The sequence below is a fragment of the Aythya marila genome (assembly GCF_965140915.1).
Source record: "Aythya marila genome assembly, chromosome: Z".
NCBI classification, from domain to species: Eukaryota; Metazoa; Chordata; class Aves; order Anseriformes; family Anatidae; genus Aythya; species Aythya marila.
Window position 1 is genome coordinate 65,183,043 of NC_139080.1, and position 23,211 is coordinate 65,206,253.

Below are 23,211 nucleotides of genomic sequence, written 5' to 3' on the forward strand. Positions count from 1 at the left end.
TTTGTCTCAGAGAACAACTAGGAGAGAAAAATCCACCCTTTTATAAATCACCCACCCCACTCAGTGCTCTAATGGTTTTCTACACAAGAACTATTGTTTTATTGGCAGGTTATTAGATTTTGGACCCGTGTCGTTTGACTATGCCTGTATTAATAATAATGTGGTTTATGCGGCGCGGGGTCAGATCAGTAAAGCACTGTTAGCAGATGACAGGTTTGATTACCGTTGGCTTTAGGCAAGACATATGGATCCCTCAGGAACAGCAGCACAGGCTGGTGGGACAGTTTGCTGGAAAGGTCAAGAACAGGGATGTCAGTATCAAGGGACAGTAAACAGAATATTCTACAAACTAGCTTTGATAAAGTGAGGTGATCAAGCTGCTCAGGACTCGTGCCGGAGCGTTTCTGCACACCACTGCTGTCCAGGGGGGCAGACGCCGTCTCCCAGGAGCAAGGCTCGCCGCTCCGCCGCCACAAAGTGAAACCATTAATTTGAAATTGGGGGTGAACAGGTCACACCCAGGAGGGGTGGCGTGCAGCCAGCCTGAGTCTTCCCGATCCTGCTCTGCTCGCTGTAACGCAGACAAGAACAACTCAGCCAGGTACCGCTGCCTGTAGGCTCTCCTGGCCACTAAGCAGGCTCGAAATTTCACAGTGTTTTTCCAGCCTTCTTCGAGGCTGCTGTATGCCTTACCTGGGCAGAGTGACCAGTGTCCCAGGACTGTCTCCCACCCTGCCCACACAACCCACAACCTTCTCCAGCCAGTGCCAGCCCTCTCTGGTCTGCTCTGTGCATACACTTGCAAGGCAGAGCAACCAGATTCACAAAGCTCTATCAAATGCTTAGGGAAGAACCCAAGCCTCTAATTAACTTATGTTAAATCTTCTTGCTACAGAAAAATACACTTCAATGGGTAAAAACACTCCTAGAAATATTTCACAGCTAACTGGATTCTGTTAGGGTTCTGTAAGGAATTTCTATATATAAGCATAAGGCATGCTCAATTCACAGCACAAAGAGATGGAGCTAACACAGCTGATGAAATTAGCTGTGACATTTAACAAATAAATATAATTTCAGTGCTAAACTACTTTTATTTTGACAACTGCAAGGAAAATTCAGGAAATGCCAATAATTGCAAGTAGTTTATTAATCTGACATCCTAGAAAGATTAGAAATCGAGCTCACCTTGATTCTTCAGATTCTGTTTCATCAAAAGAGCTGCAATTAAAGTTAGAGGAAACTTTAGTTAAAATAAAATTAAGCCACAATCAAAAAAAAAATCAACACAACATGCACACACGCACACAAACCCCACCAATCAACCAACCATAAAAATAAACCACAACCAAATCCTTCAAGAGCCATAAAAGGGAGCAGCATTTGTCTGGTCAGTAGCTGCAAGGGAGGCAGTATTATTTCACAACCACTACTGCCTGGAAATCACAGAATCCACTTTACTCCAACAGATTCACCAGCACACCTATCTATACAGTGATGGGTGCACTGTCCTGCTCTCGGTGTTGGCTGATGTCATTAACTACAAGTGAAAACTGCAAGTCTGCTGGCTTGTGTCTGCATCACTGAAGGCTGCTTATTTATTGTTTTCTGGACAACATTTTTGGAACTTACATGGTTTTATATATCTGCTGTGGGTAGCATGACTGTTAATACCACACTGACTGCATATGGAGCATATTTGCTATGACACAATCACCCTCAAAACCACTGTATGTGTTGCAGCTGAATAATCCCTGTGGATCTTCAATATTAGGTGCACCACTGGTGAACCATAATTGCAAATTTTACACTTTTGGAGTGACAATTCCATTATTCTCTGGGAAAATCATGGCTTGTGATGTACACCTAAATTAATTTTCATACGAATGCCCATTTAGGGAGGTAGATACTAATCTAAAGCTCTGCTTTAAGGTTTCACTTTGAGTTTTAACATTTTACTGAAAAGCAACAGCAGATTTACTACCATGCAGAAGAAGCTAGGGACCATGCCTTTCTCTCCAGCTCCATTTTGGATCTCCATTTGCCAACCGTAATTTGGGTTTGGCTCCACAACTCAACAGTGTAGTTGGCTGGACAACCTGTCTGCTTTCACGGAGACAACGAGGTTATCAGGGTTTAGACAATTGAATGCTGGAGACCACTCAGGGCCGTTGACACCTCTGAGTCTAAGAGGCCCTCAAATTTATCCATATGCTTTTCAACCCATCCCTCTCTACTGCAGATGCACAGGATGTCCTCTGAAGTGGAGCAGGGACTCAGCTTCCTATGGAGCAAGTTCAAACAATGCTGCTGGACCTTCCAACCACGTCAGGCAGCATAGTGAAAGAAATTATTCTTCCTACAGACAATAAAAGAACTTCCAGCTACGCTGTTCTCGGATTCCATAGCCATTACATTCACCATAATCATACTGAGAGTCTCTTTTTCTACACTGGTCAAAAACCCTTCCCAAGAGGAGGGCAATGGGGCTATTGGAGTAGACGTCATCAGAGAGATGAAAGACCCCATTTTCAAACACAGACAGGGTGAACATAAAAATGATCACAGAATAAATTTCTGCTTTGTCCAAATATTAATAATAACCATAAATCATACACATACAAATTCTTTCTATGCAGTGAGTGTTTATGAATATATTTTAATATTCTTTTCACTAGATACTTCAAGATCTATGAGAAAATCATATTTTTCTCATCCAAACTCTCCTTTGCTTTCCAAGAATATTACATTTAACTTCATTTCTGTCTTTGAACAGGCTGGATTTATTTTACCACCTTTTGGGGATATATAAACATACTTAACATGAACCTAATGCCCATTTATTTTACAGTGTTAGAGTTGGCAGCAAGACCATTTTAAGTCAACGGAATTGCATCAGCACTGAGTGGATATGGGCCTTCTGGCCTCCATGTATTTTTCAGTAAATGAGAGCTTACCCACAACTTTCTGCTTTTGGCAGGGTAGGTACATGTCGAACATTCAGGAAATCAAGAAATATTTTAGGAAGCTCTTCATTTTCTAAAATGACTGTCTGTAATAAATAAATAAATAAATAAAAGTACAATAGAAAACCAAGATTTATATATCTATTTAAATATTGCACACTTTTATTCAAATTACAAAAACATTTTCCATTTGCAACACTGTTCAATTCTTCTCCACTTTTTAGCACTTATTTTGGTGTGCTTCATTTAAATAGGAAACACAAAGTTTTTAATGAATCACATATAAATACATTCAGCTTCTGCTACTACAATTCTTTTTCACTTGCCACCACTGGTGCCAAGCTAGAAGTGTCTCAAACACAGATGTCCAATTCTGAAACTAAGTAACAGGCACATTCATTTTTGAATAAAACTCTATTTATTTAAAACATAAAATAAAGCAGCTACAGCTCAGTGCTTCCATGCTCACCTCCCTGAAGCACACTGCCTGGCAAAACAGTGGAAAAAGGAAGTGTCAACTTTGTTGAATTTTATTAATGCATGCCTTACTAATTAATGCATGCAAACAAGGTAAACTCTCCGCTTTTCTTGACAGATCAGCTTACAGCATATTCCTCATATTTGCGCTGTGGTTCCTAAAGACAAAGCTCTGACCAAAGACCTGCTGGTCTCTCACCAAAGACCTGCCACGTTCTTTTATGGCAACGACATAATGGCTGGATGGACTCCATCCCTTGTTTTTGCACAGATGAGATGATTTAAAATTTTTAGTAAATGAATTAAAAGTACACTTGAAAGTACATAGAAAATAAATGAAATGCTTACATGCATATTCATAATGAAGGAATGACTTTTAAAGAAAACAAAAGACCTCTGCCAGTTTCACAAATGCAGACAAAAAAATAAAATAAAATGTTGATTTCCACAAGATAAACAAAACAGTTCATATATTCAACCAATGTCTCATCTGAAAGATTAATCCTTATTTATTTACTGTTCACACTGCCACACATCTATATAGATGTCAGAGTCCAGTACTTCACATACAAATGAAAGTCACAAGCTTTGCCTCATAAAGGCCTGACCCAGAGCGAACACATGCACGGAAGAAACTTATTTTAAACTTATTTAAACTTATTAGGAAACTTAAACAGATTTATAAATAAACAGTTAAATAAAGTCACTTGTGCAAGTAAAGCTATCCACTTTCACATGCTGCATTAGAAGAAACAAAACTAGAGAAGAAATAACAATGGTGATGGAAGAAAAAAAAACTCAGCTTATACACAGGTATAACTTATTTCTGTGTATGTATTCTTCTATATTGCAGTATTAGTAGGAAGACACAATAGCATGCAGAGAAGAACAGGCACACACACACGTTTTTAAAAAAACAGGTTGGAAAAGACATCTAGAGGTCACCTACTCCAGACTCAGAGCAGTTTGGCCTAAGGTTTTATAGCAAATATTTGTGTAATGAAATCCAGTTCATGTAAAAACTACATACAGTGTACAAAGCCTTAGAGAAACACATTTAACAACAACGACATTTGGTAAATGGTTCTTTTTAGGTTACTTTTGCAAATCTGAATTCAGAGTCTATATTTCTTCCACAGTTGAAGCCATCACAAAGAAGTTAAAAAATAACAAGGAAAAATACAGCTTTTGAACTTTTCTGTCCTAGATTGTGATGGATATAACAACTTCTACAGAAGAAACAGAAGGATCTGAAATGTTGACAAGTGTTAAGCCTTTCAGTTCACCTCTATATGAAAATGCTGCATTAAAAAATGCCACTCCATTTGCATTCTGTAAAATCAGCACTACACTGCTGCAAAATTTATCTTGTTCTGCATTCAGGTTATGCACAGAAGGAGGAGTGGAGGTGGATGCATATTCAGAGACTGTGTGAATTGCATAACAATGTGTATGATGTGCTCCAATAAAACCATCTTACTAACTAGACGCAATGGAGAACTACAAGAAGTTGTGTAAAGATGCTTAAGGGCACCCAGTGCTTCCATGCAACCTTGTGCTTGCACTTCCTGTTCCCAGCTTTTTCCAAAAGAAGAGTTGCCTGCTGAGGCTGCTGAACAGAGCAGTGATTGTTAGGGATATGCTGTTGTATGAACATAAAAGCTCTCAACAGCTCTTACAAAACTATTTGATGCTATTCCCAATCACTCCAGATTAATCTCATTCTGTTTCTTCAATTTTTTTTTTCACAACATACATCAAGTCAACCCAAACCCTGATAAACTGCCCCAACCAAATGTAATTCACAAAAGAGATGTGAGGAAATAGCATGTTTTAGTGTCTTTTCCCAAAAAAGTTTGTTAACGGTCAGTAACTCTACTTTTCAATAAGCTCTTCAATAAACTTCAAGAAGCAGAATTTGTAGAGAAACAAAGGCAATTTTGCACCGTACTGTATTTGGATGCCATCTCTGCTGACTGGTAATTTTATCATTTCCAGAATTTTATGAAGAAAAATATGACTGTATTGAAAAAAAAAAAATAAGGGATTTCCAATTAATATAATGCCACAGACATTTTAAGGAATCACAAAATAATGTAATATTTACTTATTTAAATAATGACCAGCAAGTGAGCGAATTATCTTCTGGTTTGACTTTAATGCCAAAAATGGACAGCACACAATCCAGCTATTTAATATACATGGTAGAAACTGTGCTTTCAGAAAGTACTACGCCTTCACAAAAGACCTTGGGGAAAAAAAAAAAAAAAAACTAGACATGCTGAATTAGGTGCATCTCTTTATCTGTATTTTCTGTAACTGGTGGTGGCCCAAAGTGGATATTCAGAGAAAAATATAAGTGTATTCCTAACTTTGTATTTAAGTTGCTCAAAACTATTCCTAAATCCAAAATAAGTGTTTTTGTAATTGGCTTAATATACCCGGAATAACCCATAATACAACAGATTTTGGACTTCTGATTGAAAACTGTTTTGCAAACTTCATCTTTGGATAAGAGCTGAGCAGAAAAGTTTCCGGTAAGTAAAATCTCTAAACCACAATCTATATTTGTGATGTAAAATGCCCAAATGTTGCTTGCATTCAAGTGAATATATGACAGTGGCTTATAAACATGACTACATCTCATTTGCTCTGCAATCAAAAAGTTAAAGATATATATTTTCAAAGAAACAAAACTTTACAATTATTTTATTAGTAATGTGTATTTCCAATACATCTGAATTCTACCAAGATCATAGTAATGATTTTCACATATGGACCCCAGTAACTTAATTAGACTGACTTGAACAAAAATCAAAACGTGTAATTCCTTATTAAAAACTAAACAAAAACAACAAGAAGGGAAAAAAAAAAATAACACAAAGAACTAAAACACCTAACACAAACAACCTCTGGCAGTTTTGGGAAGTGACTCCAAAATACATTTTTCAAACTCATTGATTTCAGCTGAACTAAGCGCATAAATGCCATATATTCTTAAAAAAACGTAAAGGGTGTTTATCCGTTACTGTCATACTTTAATGAACTATTCCATGCTCCAGGAAAACAACAACAACAAAAAATCACACTCACACAAGGGAAAGCTTGATGTTTATATCAGCAGAAATGTCTTTTTTCATCGAAAGGGTGTAATTATTATTATGTAACACAAATCACAAAAATCCCAATTTTTCTACCTTATCAGTTTTATAAAATCACGTTCCCTGAGGATGTCATTGATTAGTTGCACATGTTCTTTCAGTGACATCCAAAATACTTAATTGTCAGTTATCTTTTCTCCTTCAGCAAGTAAAATATAGTCACAAAATTGCAAAGGGACTTGTTCTGCCTTAACCTTAGCTAGATGCCATCATGCAGTGGAAAACAGTGCTAAAATATCACAGGATAATGCTCTCCAACAAGGGAGACGTATAAACAGCATAATGATTTCCCACGAGTTTTCTTTTTAGAAAATTGTCACTAAAGCCAGGGTAAATGGTGACATATCTTCACAGAGGACACTGAAATCGAACACTGGCATTCTAGTTAGGTCCAAACCTACTCATCAGCCAATTATAACAGTAACTGAACAGCCTGCTGAAAACCTGAACAAGACCACTTTGCTAACCTTAGGAGATCATACGCCAGGAATGAACTGTTTTCACAGATTTTATTATTATTGTTATTATTATTGGTTTTGTTTTTAATGAAAAAGACTTAAAAATAATTTCTTACAATCATGTCTCATACTTTCTCAAGGTTGCTGGAACAGCCATTAGAGAGGGAGAAATAAGAATGGGGAGCTGAGTTACAAGGTTTTTAAGAGTCCTTACAGACTTTTCCATTCAATCGGGTTTAGTTTGAAATGCTGTGCTGTTAGGGTGAAAAAGTTCATGACAGTTTTTCCTCTCTTCACAGGGAAAGATGCTTCACAATACCTAATTCAGTGGTGCAGCTAAAAAGGGGGAGAAGAAAATCAATACTTTCCAGCTACAGTAAGTAGGCTGGAGTGTCAGTCTCCACTGGGACCAAAACCCACATCTTTTAGAACACTTTAGAGTCTATATTCTTCTATTAACCTCCTTTTCCTGAACTGCTTTATACAGTCCCATGAAATGATAAAAAGGTTACCAAAAAAACATATTAACTAAAAACCAAGTAGACAGAGGAACCAGACTTCTAAGAGAAATGTTCCTTTTCTTTTTTCTTTTTTCTTTCTTTCTTTCTTTTTTTTTTTTTTTTTTAAATAGCAGATACAATAGTGCTTTGTATTACCCATTGTGAAGACCTACGAAAAAATTTACTTCTTTCTTCAGTGAGAATATTGTATAATATCAACAAGAATTATCTGTAAGTATATCACTTAAGTTATCATAGTAAGTAATTACTGCTTTTCAATACCACCAGAAATGGTGATACCACTGATGGGCAGTTTTGTTAGAGCAGGAGGTATCAACCATGCTTAAAATTCTGTATAAAGACATAAACACAAAACCACAAACACAACAACACTGAAGTGATGCTTATAACGGTAACAAAGCACCATCTAGCCAACACTCCTAGACTGCCTATCAAATGGAAATCAACAGCAGAGGTGTGCAATCTACACAGGAGAGCGTGAAAGCAAACAAGATGTTGACCGTAGGTATTATATGCCAACAAAGACCCACAAAATAATATCTGAAAGTTAATGTAAAAGGTTTTACAGCAAAAGTTTGTTATTTTATAAAGAATGAACAAAAGAACAAACAAAAGAATGAAGGAAAGAATAAATGAAAAAAGCACTGGGAGAAATTGCACCTCTGAACCTCAAGATTGGAGAAGAGTTAAAAAAAAAAATAAATTCCTGCACCAACTTTTCAGATCTATTTACTATACTTCTGAGGAATTTAAAACTCACCAGGTATCTCCTGTGAGTGACGAAATCATCTGTGAAAGCATCTATGCTTTCATGCTTCAGAGAGGAAAAAGGAACTACATAGAAGCAATAGGTTAAACAACTGCTGGATCATCATTGAAGATCTATATGCAGAAAGCTTCATAAGAGTCTATAGGCTATTAACATTTTCACTTATGTCTTACCTAATTTTAACACACTTTACTCATTTTGATTAAAAATACTACCAAATAAGTTTTAAGTTAATGAGTACTTCAGTTAAACGGGTAGTTAATTGCACATTTACAGTTCCAATTAATGCTTAACTACTAAGTGGAGAACAGACTGATGAGGTTAAGTGTATAAATACAATCTGTTTGATGTGAAAAAAACAATATTGAAATTATTTTTTTTTTGAAGACTGCAAACATAATGTAGTAAGCACATACAGTGAATTTCTCTTCACGGCAAAATAGAAGGCTAGCCCTTGAATGATTAGAAACAAAGTGCAACAGACTACAGTTCCTTTGAAAAATAAAAATGAAAGGAAGCAGTCAATATTATTTCCTGAGACACTGCTCAAAGGATCGGAGGTTAAGACAAAGCTGGATGAGAAATGAAGAAATCAACAGAGCAAAAGGAAAAGAAGCTGAAAGGCAGGTTGATATTCAAAAAAGGTAGTAGGAACAAGAAAGGCTTTTAAAAACAAGTAAAAGCAAAAGGTAGTACAAAAGAGAAAGCAGATCCATAATGACAAAGAAAGACACCAAAATAAATGTTGATTTTAAAATGGCTGAACCAAAGTGTTTTTTAAAAGTCAATGGACCACTAAGACAATGAACAATTAACAAGTAATTAACACCATGTCAATAATGCTGCTGAAAACAAACAGATGCAGGAATACTTTAGACAATAATATATATATCAATCAGCATATCCAGAAAACACACATTCCAGGATGCTAGAGAATTTAGGTATTTTTGCTTGAAAAGTCATCTTAAGAGACTTCTTAAGACCACAGGGATAGAAGGCTCAGGAAAAGCAATGCTGCATTAATGATGCATAATACAAATGCTACAACACCAGAGTTGTTAAAAGCAGAAGATGTTTACACTTACGAGAGTGTATAATGAAAGCTTAAAGAAACTAAATACAAACAAGTTGCAATGAATAAAAAAAAAATTCAAGCCGCAACACCTGGAAAGTTTGGAAATTACATTTTTTTTTGGTTTTGTTTCCCTTGCATAACCATATGCTGTTCTACTATGTTGATCTTTGTGCCCTCATGAGAAGGAAGTCTGAGAGAAAACCTTGCACCAAAACCTACAGCAGTATCTGGACACGTAAAGACTGTCATAAATACATCCTCTAGGAGTGAATAAGGCTGGTACTGAAAATGTCAGTTCCAGATATTCCAAATTTGCAATGCTTTTGTCAATTATAACACCATTCCTCTACATTTTGAGTTTAGGACCTTTTTGTTTCTTCTTCATATGTGATAACCCTTCCAGAATTAATCACTGCCAAATTTAAACAATGAAACCTCAGCATTAAATAGCAAACATCTGTGGTTTTGGGGGGGGGGGGGAGAGGGTAGGGATCCTCATCAAAGTATGTCTCTAATTGATGTCATAAAATGCACAGAAGAGTATTTGCTTGTTGTAATAAAAAGTCATCAGAACACACAGTATTCCACCAAAACACCTATGGGAACTACCGGATGAAATTTCTGAATTAACAAGGTGTTTATGCATAGTTTATGGCTGCTTCGCACGTGAGGACTGAAAAATGGCAAACAATCTAAGGCAAGATTAAACAAAATACAAAAGTACCAGGAGAGATCTGAAGACTTATAAAGTCACAAGTAACAGGCAAGCTAGAAACAATTACAATATAATTACAATATGGAATAGGGTTAGTGGGCACGTGGATAAAGACGTCTGAATGCAGAAGGACAATGGTAATGCAGTAAAGGGAGATCCCATTTCAAAACTTACTGCAACTCCTGAAAGGATCAAAAACCGCAGAGACAGAGGTGGCCATATCGATTGAACCTCATTTCATTTCCAAAAGATTATTGGCAAAGAATCCTACCTAAGGCTTTAAGGCAAACCCCAAACCCAAACCTGCAATCCTTGCAAAGGTAAATAATTAGTTAAATGTCATCAAACAGAGGCTAGGAGAATACAGCCCATAGCGAGGTGTATAGGGAAAAAATACCAAAGTGTGATGGGCTTTAGGCTGAACATTTGTGACCAGAGGAATGAGATGCTGGGGACTACAATATGTCCCTCAGAAGGTAAGCTCACTATCCTGCAGCAATTATAAAAGGCAAATTAAAAGATTATTAAAGAGTATTAGAATAAAAAGAAGTGTTATTAATTATTATTATATAATATTGTTAGCAAAAAAAAAGGAGGTACTTCTTCGTGGGACAAGTAGTTAAACCTTGTGCCACAGGATGTTACAGATGCTGAAATTTTATGTATTTAAGGAGAGACTAAATAGATTGATGGAAGAGGAATTCAGTGAACTGAAAATGCATGGAAATTGAGAGTGTAATAAGGGGGAGGTGTCAAAGCGTGTTCTCTGTATTCTCCCTCATGTTTCTGCTTTTGACCACTATCAGAAGCAGCCTGCTCTCCCAGAGGAACCTGTGGTCGAGTCTGCTCCAAATACTACTTCTTGCTACACCAGCTGAGTTACAGTCAAGTGTACTTGTCAGCAGTAGTGGATGGCCCTGTCAGAGAAGGAAGATGGAGCATGGCTGGGGGACAGCTCGCTCTTCTACCTTCTTTCACTCAACCACCACCACTCAGGTGGTGGCAAGAGGCTGCTTCCACTTGCCAGCCCCCACCAGCAAATCCCCATGGTGAAAAGTAGTTTCTTGGCTTTTCGCATCCACAAGCCCTCTACCTCCTTCCTCTCCCAGCTTTAGAGAGGGTGCAGATTTGCTGAGGAGATACGAGAGCTCTGCTCTGCATTGCAGATCCTACGTGAAGGGCTGCCGTGGACAAAAGACCAAGTTGGAGGCTGATGCAGTGGGTGGACACTGTCCCCACTTGCAGGAAGAGAAGACGATGAGGTGATTTGGGAACAATAATCTAACACTTCTTTCTCCTCTCAACTGTGAGTAGTTAGTTTTGTTTCAGAAATGTGCACATTACTTAAAGATGTGAAAAGCCATATAACACTAGGGCAAAGCAAAGATAAAACAGAAAGGAGTTAATGGAACACAACAAATGGTTTAAGAAATCTCAAAAGATCACCTTGAACCAAATGCTGCTTGCTTTCTTTTCCTGTATTAAATACAAACATTTCTGAATGTGAAGTGAAAGTTAAATGAACACTATTTCAATTAACTCGAAGTTTTACATAGGCTGTACAATATATTGAAAACAATTCATACTTTATTAAAAATACTCTGAAAGAAAATATAATTTTAGCTGCAGAGTAGCTGCAGTATCTGTAAGTATTTTCATGGTTAATTTTTAGACATAACAAATTACATCAAAATGTGTTTTTTTTTTTTTTGTTTTTTTTTTTCTCTTGTTAACATGTTCCATTTCTAAGGGGAGTTAAAAATTATCACCAATTTCTGCACAGAATAGGTTTTCTTTTTTCCTATTTTCTATATACTACATTTACTATGTAGTAAATACTCATTAATAAGGAGGAAACCTATGAGCAAGTCAGAAAAAAAGGCCACAATTAAAAAATTAAGCCATACTTCATTCTTCAGAGACAAATGCAACAGAATGATAAGACAGCAATCACAGAAACAGAGAGGCAGCCCTGCAGCATGAGTTTTTCTTAATCTCCCCATGAACACCCTCTGGATGAGCCCTATCTGAATGTGTTACAGACTATTCTATTAAGATGCAGATGTTGGATTGGATCTTAGAGTTTTTTGGTCAGATAATGTGGTTTTGATCAAATAACACAGCTTTGAATGAACTGAAAAAGCCTAAAAACCACTGAAACCCCTAAAACGCCTCAAAAGACTTTAAATAGTATTCTTCTTTGCTTTTTGCCTCATAAGAAACACTAATTCATAATATTGGCTTTGCTGGGAAATGAGGTGGTTGATTAAAACTGATGAAGTTAGCTATGAAAACAAGTCTTGCACTCCACAAAACCGACAATTTCATGTAAATGTCATCAAAAATCTAGAAATCACCAGAGGAAAACTCCCCCACTTAAACTGCACAAGGTGGTGTAACAAAAACGCTATTCAACTCTATGGTAACTTCTTATTTTGTCTCCCTGATATTTTCTTGTCACAGGTTTTGGGTCAGAGAAAACTCCTGAGAAATGATTCGACATTCCCTTTGAAACTAATTAGACTAAGCAGCAGGTACCCACTCCGAAGTCCAAACAAGAGAATGTAGAAAGCACAGGGAATTCACTGCACTTGGGGTTAATGAACTCATTGTGTCATTTTTGCAGAGGTAAAGAAGGGGTAACATAAATGACCAAGTTATGCATTTATATATATATATATATATAGTTTTGAGAGTTGGTAGTCTTTTCAGCAGAAAATGTGGTGTTAAATAAAGACCCTAAGCTATTTTGTTAGAGTTCGCAATGTTGGAAGAGTAACTGTAGGAAGAATGTTAAACTAAGCTTTAAAATATCAGATGCATGCATTAAATTTTAATCAGCTTAAAAAGAAAATACCATGTTGCATTTGCAAGACATTTACTCATCTTCAGCAGTAAACACAAGGTAAAAATCTTTTGCTGAATAATTAACACAACAATTTACTTTGATTCCCTAATACTGGAGCTAATGAAGTGGTTGCTTATACAAGAGCAAAGAAGCACAAAGCAAATGTTGACCACTTATAAACTGAGAAATGAAAGAAAGAGAAAAACAGAAAGAAAAAAAAAACTAAAACAGAAGTCAGCACTGACAGCATGAATAGGTATCACAGGAATATAATAACGATATATTTGTTTTAATTTGTGACAGCAACTCGGTTTCACTTAGAACCACTGTACACAGGAAATTCCATTTAAAAACACACAGCTTTTCCAGATCACATTAAGTAAACTTCTGTTTGTAATAATTCTTATGTTTAAAACATTTCCCTAGCGCCATAGGAGAGCAAGATACAATCAACTTACAATTGAGGTAAATGCTGTGCTGACAATGATAGTCATTGATTCAAAAACATATGTTTTCTGGAAACAAAACAAAACAAAAACCCTCATGAAAGTTTGTTGTCTTTGAAAAAAAATTCTCAAAGAGTTTTCTAATCTGGGCTCAAACCAACAGGTTAAAGTGGAAGATTCAGACAACATCTTACCTCTTTATACTACAGAAGTATTCTGAAACAATGGTCAAGATTTAGTCACACCTAACCATATGGACACTAGAAAAACAGCAAAACAGCATTTCATAAATGACACAAGCAAGTTGGAATCTATGTCAGAGAACAACAGAAGTTTGAACAGATAAGGAGGACATTTTTTTAACAGCCACTAATAAGTTTATTGAAATTAAATTATTGGTAAATAACTAGCACTAATTATGCTGTGAGATTTTTTTTTATTTTTTGTCAGGGGTCAAAACTGATTAATTATTTTCATTAAAAATGAAAGACAATGTAAATGACATGAATAACAGCAGGGCTGTCAGAACTGAGTAAATTATTTTATTTTTCCAAACAACACCAGAGCAGGTTGATGCTTAGGACTTCAAAAATAAACAGTAGGCACTTCCAGCAGTAAGAGTCACTGCAGAACAGGCATGCAAGGAAGAGCTTACTGTATGGCAGTCATGTTCTCATAATATTTAACTGGTCCATCAAGAGGCTAAGTTTGTTAATCCTCCTACTAACACACTTGTGGATCTTGACAGCTGGGTTCCTTCTATGTTGAAAGACTGGGGACTGCATCCCTGTTCTCAGCAGCACCCACCATAGTACTCTTCCTGAAACAAGCCTCTCAATTACACACAATGTTTTGTTCCAGAACAACCATTCCTGTGCTCTATTTACTCTGTTTTATGAGTATATATCTGTATTTCATTAAAATCTGTCAAACATAGATCTTGCTTGTTAATACATTAGTGCCAAAATGCTGGATTAAAAACCCTTTCAAATAAACTTTCAGAAAAACCTCATTTTGTCCCCATTCCCTATTTCTCTACCACCACCACCACTGTTACAGGAGAGATCTGACAGCAGGTTATCAAATTCCTTTCTCATTTGTGCAATCAACTGTTCTCAGAATCAAGCCCAGTGTATTGCAGAGTGATTTTGTGTTGTGAGGGAGCTAAGTCTTTACGCAAGTAGGGTAAAACATATAAATAAAAATACACCAGCAAAGAAGTTAGGTGTAGATTTTATGATGCTAAATTCTGCATGCTTTTCACAATTTTAGGTACTTGCTCATGGATTCGATCTGCTGTGGGGTATAGCCCTTAGCAGAAATTAGTATTATTAGAAGTGCTAGAACTAGGAAGTAACTCCCCTTTTTTCTGCAACCATGCAAACCTTGCTTTTTGTTTTTGTAGAGCTGCTAACAAAGTTGCAAGGTTTTCTGTTTTTTCTTATTCACTTACCACCCCTTTAAGAAAAAACTTGGGGAAAAAAAAAAAAAAAGAAGAAAAAAAAGCCAAGGGGAAAAAAACAAAACAAAACAAAACAAAACAAAACAAAAAAACCAAAACTGTCCTCCCTTTTTCATTCCCACCACCCTAGCAAAAAAAAAACCCTCACCTCTCTTTCAGTGAAATGAGCATGCCTTGTTACATGCTGCTCTGTAACTATAGGAGCAAATCAATAGCAGCTGAATGCCATCTGCTTCGGGCAGCAGAACAGCACCAAAAGTGTGAGCAATGCATCTTCCCTTATTGAAAGGTTATTTTATGCAAGTAAACAATTCATCGTCTTCTTGCACGCTTGATGCTCATTTACCACTTCTGATCAATAAAATATGCAAAACAACAAAAAAATTGAATCCTAAGAGTAGTTCTGATGCCACTGTGATAGTTAATCAATATCAGGTCTCTGTTCAGTAAGGCAGGCAGTAGGGTAACTCCTTTATTGTATGAACCCAGGAAAATGTGTGGAAATATGTCTTGTTGCCGCTAATATACAGTAAGAAGGAGAAACACAACTTCTACCTGGCAAATAAAAAAAAAAAAAAAAAAAAAAAAAAGAAGAAGAATGAAACAGGAAGCACTATTTTAATTTTAATTTTTCGCCCTACTATGTAAAGGTTACTTATGTCAGCCTGCCTGATGATTTGTTGCAAAGAACCTGTTGTTATGCTGTTAATAGAGCTATACTATGATTAACATAGATATTTGGTTAAATCACAGACATTGCAAGATGTGCTTTGGACAGCAACCCACTCTGCTTCCTTCTAAAGCTGCTCTGCCTTATTAAGTCTTGGTTTTCAATGTATTTATGTTTCAGGTGAACTCAGTTTTTCTGTTAAAAACAAACTGCTATGGGAATTTCTTTTGCACAGTGTTTCTTTTAGTCAGACCACAAACTGCCTTATTACATTAAGCCTCCTGACAATTGATTCAAGTAGAATACTTCTCTCCCAACAAAGAAAACGACATCATTTTTACAGATATTGCAGAACAAACTCTCCAATTTAGACTGTTTCCTAAAATAACATAAAGTACTTGAAATAACAGTTGTTACTCACAAAGGCTCTTCTCTAGTGAGCTATATACCCTAACATTAAAAAAATTAAGCACTCTTTCATTTGAACAGTAATTTTGCAGAATATGTCACAAAGATAAAGCCACAAATTCAATTCCTCACTGCATGTTCAGATCAGCACTTATTATTACAAACAGAAAAGAGTAACGAAGAAAACGTGTATAGGAACACAATTATTCATGTGCACAGTCTTTACTTACTTTTGCTTATTTCAACAGCTTGGGTACACTTCTATGAAAGAACATCTTCCATTTAAAAGAACAACTGAGTACAAATCTTAAAAACAATCACAACAACAAAAAAGCAAAAAATATTTTCTACATATTTGCAATGCAGGCGCTTCCCAGTGCACTGGTCATTATTAAAAATGAATCCAAGCAAGTCTGCATAAAAATGAATTTATGACCAAAAATAAAGTATCAGTACCAAACAGTAACTTGCAGTCAAGCAGCAGCACTTGTACACTGGACAGAAAAAAATCACTTGCTCATTGTTCACTTCTCATAGCTCTTAAAAAACAAGACAACTGCATAAACATATCTGTAAATCAACTTATATAGAATTTTTAAGACAATAACTGGTAATTAATAAAGCATACATTCACACATATGAAAAAAGTCCTTCTGACCAACCAATGAAACTTTTAAAATAAGATGCATTTGACGTTTGGGTTTATTTATACCTGTGAACAAGAGGATAATTTATAAGCAGCACTACACTTTTTTTTTTTTTCTTTTATAATCTCGTAAGAGCCCAAACATTTAGTTTTAACAGACAGCTAACTCTCCTACATACGAGCTGTCCCTTCTACAAGCTTGGAACAAGCTCGTTCTGCATGTCTTCTTCAAAAACGCATATGAGTTCGTATGCACTCCAATATATGGTTTGATCACATTTATAGAAACCCAAACAATTTTGATCAAATTAATAACACAGAACATAGCAGTGAAACTGCAGTAGCTTTGAGTCAATGACCCAACTAGCAGCAAGGGTATAATTTAAAGTCAGAAATTTCCAGTGCATGCACCGTTAGCCACAGTGAACCTGTTACTGCTCTAAAGGGAATTGTTTGCCTCTTATTAGATTTTCTACAGCACAGCCATAAGTGATAAATGTACTGCTGTACTCACTGTCAAGTTAATCAATGCTGCCAAAGTTTTGTTGACCTAACAGTAATCCATAAAGTGAGCGGCATTTTCTCTATCCCTATGACATCTTGGTCCTCAGTGGGGATACAAATCTTACAACAGCATCTTAAAAAAATGAAAAAAAAAAAAAAAAAAACAACAAAGCAAAGCAAGGGGGGGGGAGGGAGGAGGTATTTCAAAAATTCTGTCTTTAAATTAGCAGAGTGAGAATTCCTTGTCTCTCTGAGAAATCGCTTAAAAATGAAGGCCTCACAATGTGTTGAGTTTGATGGTTAAAATACAAGCAAATGGATAAGTTCACAGAGGAAAATGCCTTTTGTACTGAAAGGAAAGTAAAAAACAGCATCAGGATTCTTCCAAGGAAATAGTTGTGAACGCGATTTACTTGTGACTATAGATTAGTGCACTGGTTCAAACACAGCACGGCGCAGCAATTCTGAAGACAGTAATGTGAAAACAATAATAAAAAATTGCCACCAATAAAACTTGTCTACTGCTGCATCTGGCTGTAATTCACAATCCATGAGAGGCATCACCACTGAAAAGAAGAAAAAGTCAGGAAACAATCCCTGGTAGAATGAGCTGCTCTATAAACAAACTGCTGCCATGCTCTCACAAGCAATTATAGACATATGAAATATGAATTGCCATTGATTTTTCTTCTAGAGGTCACTCTGTTCCGTGTTTTACGCACTCTAGGCATTTATTTGGGTGGCAAACTGACAAGTTTTTACAGAATTAACGGAGCAATGTAATCCTTGCTCAATCACAGGTACTTCATTATGGTTCTGTGCCTTGACACTTGTCCCTCCCAAAACTCACCAGCAAGGGATTCCTTGATAAAGGTGAAGAACTATGCAATTACTTGTGAAAAGAGACGATCCTAACTTGGTCAGTGAATGCTTATTTACCTCTCCTGTGCTGATGGAAGATGAGCAGCATCAGCAGAAGGCTGCATTTATCAGTGTAGCAACTCTACAGATAATGTTCTGATTTTGCTAAAGCTCTCCACATTCTTGAAAGAGGAACAAGTTCTCCCAAAAGGAGAAATAAGATTGCAAGCGAGCCCCCTAACAGAAGTAACATAACTATCTGGATTTCTGTTAAAAATTCCCAGAACATTAACAGTGTGAGGATGACAAGCTGCTCTCTATAATCTCATGGTTTTGCTGTTATCTCTACATTTTACAACTGCTTTAAGTTCCTTAACCAGCAACCAGAGGACTACTTAATTTTGGCCAGTAATTTTGGCCAATGAGTTGGAAACTGGGATTCATGAGCTCATGAATCACATATTCTGTATTTTCAGAAACCTTCTTTACCACTATTACTCATTTTTGGCCCATTTTTTTTTTGTTCTCTGAGTTTCCCATGCAAGAATAACTTGCAAGAAAGGCTGTGTTGCACCCTTCCTAGTGGTTACGCTGCCCCTGTAGGCTCTTGCTTACCCTACAATAAAGACTTGTCATCTGAAGCTAAGGTTTCACTGATATTTTAAATCACCTTTCCTACTGCCTCAATTAAGGGACAAGAGCATGCTAAAATACTATGGCACAGAGAACTTAATTAGACTCTGGACTCCACAATAATCAAATAAAAGTGGAGTATGCCATCAGTGTAAGTATGTTGGGAGAACTGGTGCCCAGAAATCAAAGTGGGATGTGGATACAGTACAGGAGTTCAGAGAGGGTTAATAGTAGAATTTATCTCTACAATTTTCTGCGGGACACAGAAGTGATCTGCACTTGATCATTAGAAGACAACACTATGACCGATACTTAGACTGAATGAACCAGTCATGGAGACTGTCACGGAAGTGAATTTACACAACTTTAATGAAATGTAACGAAATGAAATTAAAAAATGAAATAAAAAACAACAACCCATAAAAACTGGGTAGTGACATGAAGCCAAATGACTCTGATACACGTACAAAAATGGTAACACGATGGTTGAGAAAAATGGCAAATACATGCAGGAAAAATAATTTAGATGTCTCCATCCACACATTAATGAGCTTGTCTTCTCCACCCACCCACTTCCACAGCATCATCTACGTGGTTTGATGCTGGACTCCTCTCTGATTTCTTTGGTGAATATCACCCCTCTGTAAAAACTAGGCAAAAATAATTGCCCAAACTAGAGCAATTGGGATCTATTTATTTATTTATTTATTTATTTATTTATTGTCCACTGTCAATCTGTTTTGAGATGCCAAGCGTGGCTGCTAGACCAGACTGAAATATTGTTTCTACTTTTACATGATTAAGACTGTTCCTGACTACTTGCATTTGAGCACAATTGTTGACAGCCACCTGCATCACTAAGAGCATAAATTCATCATAAAACCCAGTAGCCTTTATTTCTGATACTAAAAAAGACCCCAATACGCTGTGGTAACTTACTCTTCCAGTACACATCCTCATCATTCCAGCGCTTAAAGTTGGATAACTAATTAAAGTTGCATGATTAAACTGGCATGGCTCTGAATGCAAGTTAGTAATAAAGATATCTACCTGTAAAGCCAATAAGCATCACTGCACAGCATATAAGTACAATGACCTTATTAAAAAACAAACAAACAAACAAACAAACAAAAAAACCTGCTTCCTAATCATGAAGTTATATAACTGCTGCTGCTCAAAAGTATTAGCGTGTATTGCTGCATGACCTTGGTTAAGAGTCCAAATACAGAGAGGAGCATTTGATGGGATAACATAGAGACAATTGCTAAAATGCTGATGGCTACAGGACTGCTGATTGTGAATTCTGTGCATAGACTTTGCTTCACTGCAGCTTTACCATGACGTCTTGTTGCTTAATAAGTGTTTTTTAAATGCTAAATTGGTAATCTTCACCCCTGAACCTCGTCTGAGAGCTGGATCCCATGCTGAAAAGCACACTTGGAAATCTGGATGTCCTGGCATCTGGGGAAACTGGGAGAGCTTTCATTCTTCTAAATTCCTCATGCTTTTTGGGGGACATTCTAAGAATTTTGCAGAAACCAATGTTACAGCCAACTGCTCATAAACCCAGTTACTCCGAATAAAACACAACTGTGATCACTTAGTGACTTGCCAGAGAAGATATTAAAGAAAAATACTGGAAATACCTGGTTCAAGGCACTATGTCTGTTGCTGCATGCTAGTTATTACCAATACATGAGCTGATATGACACCACACTATCACAATTATAAATACTGTGTTTTCCTAATGATGATGATATTCTAGAATTAATAACTAAAAAGACCCTAAAAATGGAGGACGAACTCGCCCACTACTACAGCTACATGTAACTGGAGTGACATTTTCTCAGAATGTTTATCAGGAAAGTTACCACTGACCTTTTCATTTTCCTAGAATAGACATGCCCAGTGGGTTGCAACAGCATAAGAAATAAGATTTTTATCCAACCATTTTAAAACTGTAATTCCGCAAAAGCAGGTTCCAGCCACACAGCTGCTTTAAAGGCCACGGATGCACCCCTGAATCTGCTGGTCTGGGAGAGCAGCCTTACGAGCTCTGGCAGTTGGTATGTTTGTGCTTATCAGTTTACATGAGTCACGCCAACACGAAGGGCAGCGATACCACTGACCAAGGCTAAGGTAGTTCTCTAAAACTGTCTTGGAAATTAAGACTGATTAGTGTGGAACAGACTACGTGTATAGCCGAACTCTTTCTTCTTGGTGGAATAAACCTGGGAGCATGTGACTCTAAAGCCTTACATATACAGCTAACACCATCAACTGAAACAACTTTCAATACTTGCTTTGAGTATACTAACACTCAAAGTCAATAAGTTTATTTCTAAGATGACAGGGAGGCTCTCTTCACAAGCAGATGCACTCTTTCTCAAAAATCAAAAGACTGGCCCTTCAGTTGAACATCCAGGCAGCTCTCCTACAGTTTATCATTAAAGGAAATACCCAGACCATGTACAGAAAGCAGCTTACAGCATGTGGGCCAATACGAACTGGCATGCACAGATATCTGGAAGAAAGAGCCACCGTTCAACACTGTGTAGGTATGCATCAGTAGGGAGACCCACCTGCATTAAAGAGGCATCAAACTCTAACGTGCTAGGCTTAAGTCTCTACCAGACACAAGTGCTACTGGTTATTGACATTAACAAACCACACTTAAGACATTCCCTTGTCTACCAGACAGTTACAAACACAACAGTGGTAGCATAAGCAGAGCTTTCATGAGTTTTAAGTATAATCAGAATAAGCCCAGTGATCAGCTCTGAACTGTGGGATCTGTGATTTCCCTCTGCCTTTATTTCTTGCACCACGTTGTAAGAGAAATGTATGTAGCAAATGTGTCAAATACAATTTGACAGCCCATTAACAGAGGTCTTCAAAATAAATGGCAATTAATGCTTCTGCTGTGAGGAGAAGCAAGGCTAATTGCTGTATCACAGATGAAATTTTCTTTTGTGTTCAGTGGTTACTCTCAACTCCATTTTGCTGCAACAGTGTTTCTTAGTGCTTTATTTGAAATTTGCATTCATTGATAACGTTGGTTTACTCTGACTTTTATACTGAGCTTTGAACTAATTGCTCTCAATTAATCTGTTCCACTCTTTGATAGCTTATTTATCAGATTGGGAAAGATAGATTTAATGGTCCTTGCTGGAAACAAGTTCTTTAATTGGAAATACCAGAGTGTTTAGTTCACTTTGTGCTCTAGCAATTAAGGACAATTTGGAAAAGCGTTTTTCCCCCTACTATTGTCTCCTTGATTAGATTTCCAAAGAAGCAGACAAAACAAATGACAATACCACCTAGCAATATTGGTTCAAATAAAAGCCCAGCAGCCAAATTACTTACTATGAGAAATGTGAACCATCCCCATCAATTCCAATGCTGTGTTACATTCATTTTGCTGTATCTTTGCTTCCCATGTAGGTAAACGGCAACATTTCTTTCAAAATGCATAGCTCTATGCCTGCCTCTATACAATTACTCCTTTCCACAAATAAGCCAAATCAACAGAAGAAATTATTTTTCTTGATTAAGCTCCCACATTTCTCTTGGGATGAAACAAAACAAACAATTAATCTTTCCTTATTTGTTCTCAGAAGAACCTGCATCCCTTAAATGTACGATAACCAGGGTACCTGTGGCAGGCAGTCGGCAGCAATTAGGCTTGTGCTGAAAATGAATGGACTAGAGTCAGAATGCCTAATCTGCTGAGAGTTTCTACCAGAGGGCAAGGTTACACCAGGAAAATTCCCTTGCTGTGGAAATACTGTTAAAAATTACCACTTGACTTCAGAATAATTAACAAGGTTTGGGAATTTATATGAACTGAGTAATTGAAAAGAATTAGCAAGAGATATATGCATTAATCTTCACCAGTTACAACGTGCCTAATGAAATTAAGGTTCTACTTCTACTCCACGCTTTGTTTCTCTAAACTTTTTCACCTACAGAAGAAAAAGTATATTAGATAAAGACAACAATAGGTATGAACAATTTTAAAAAAAGAAACTGCATTGCAAACCTCAATTTTATATCAATATTTTTGATTTGTTTTTAATGTAGAATTCATAGTATTTATCACAACTAGAAACTCTATGAAAGTTTCTGTCAGTAATGTAAATTGGGAAAAATCTGTAACAGAATTATAAATTTACCATTATTTAGTAATGCAGATTTATTTGCACATGCACTTAAATTCAAGTCTGTTTCGGTCAAGATATTCTACAGTCAACAGCTTCAATAAAATGAGCTTTTTTACTCTTAACTAAATCCATATTATATTCTGATTACAGAGACAATGAGCTGGTGAAAAGAAAAAATACAGGCAAGCAATGCTGATGTGCGTGGAGATAGTGTTAGCAGAAGATAACAGGCATTTGTTATTCTACTAGGCTACCCCTTCTCCCCCTTAGCTCACTCTGAAATCCTTCAACATGCCCTTCAGAAGGAGACATGCAAGATACTATAAAAGACACAAAAAGACAACACTTAAAACAGGATTTTTTCTGAGGTAGGAGAGTGCAGTTTACTGCAGGACCAAACTGGAAGGCTCACTGATCACCATCCCAAA

The 23,211-nt window shown here is 36.7% G+C and overlaps 1 protein-coding gene across 1 annotated transcript in view; it reads right to left on the reverse strand.

Moving 5' to 3' along the window:
• SNX24 (sorting nexin 24) overlaps positions 1–23,211 on the reverse strand; it is a 93,744-nt gene that overhangs the window by 5,501 nt on the left and 65,032 nt on the right. The window contains exons 4-6 of the mRNA XM_082783303.1: positions 2,958–3,052; positions 1,189–1,221; positions 224–288 (exon numbers count right to left, since the gene is read on the reverse strand). Coding sequence (XP_082639429.1) covers positions 224–288; positions 1,189–1,221; positions 2,958–3,052 — 193 coding nt within the window. The remainder of the gene's footprint in view (positions 1–223; positions 289–1,188; positions 1,222–2,957; positions 3,053–23,211) is intronic.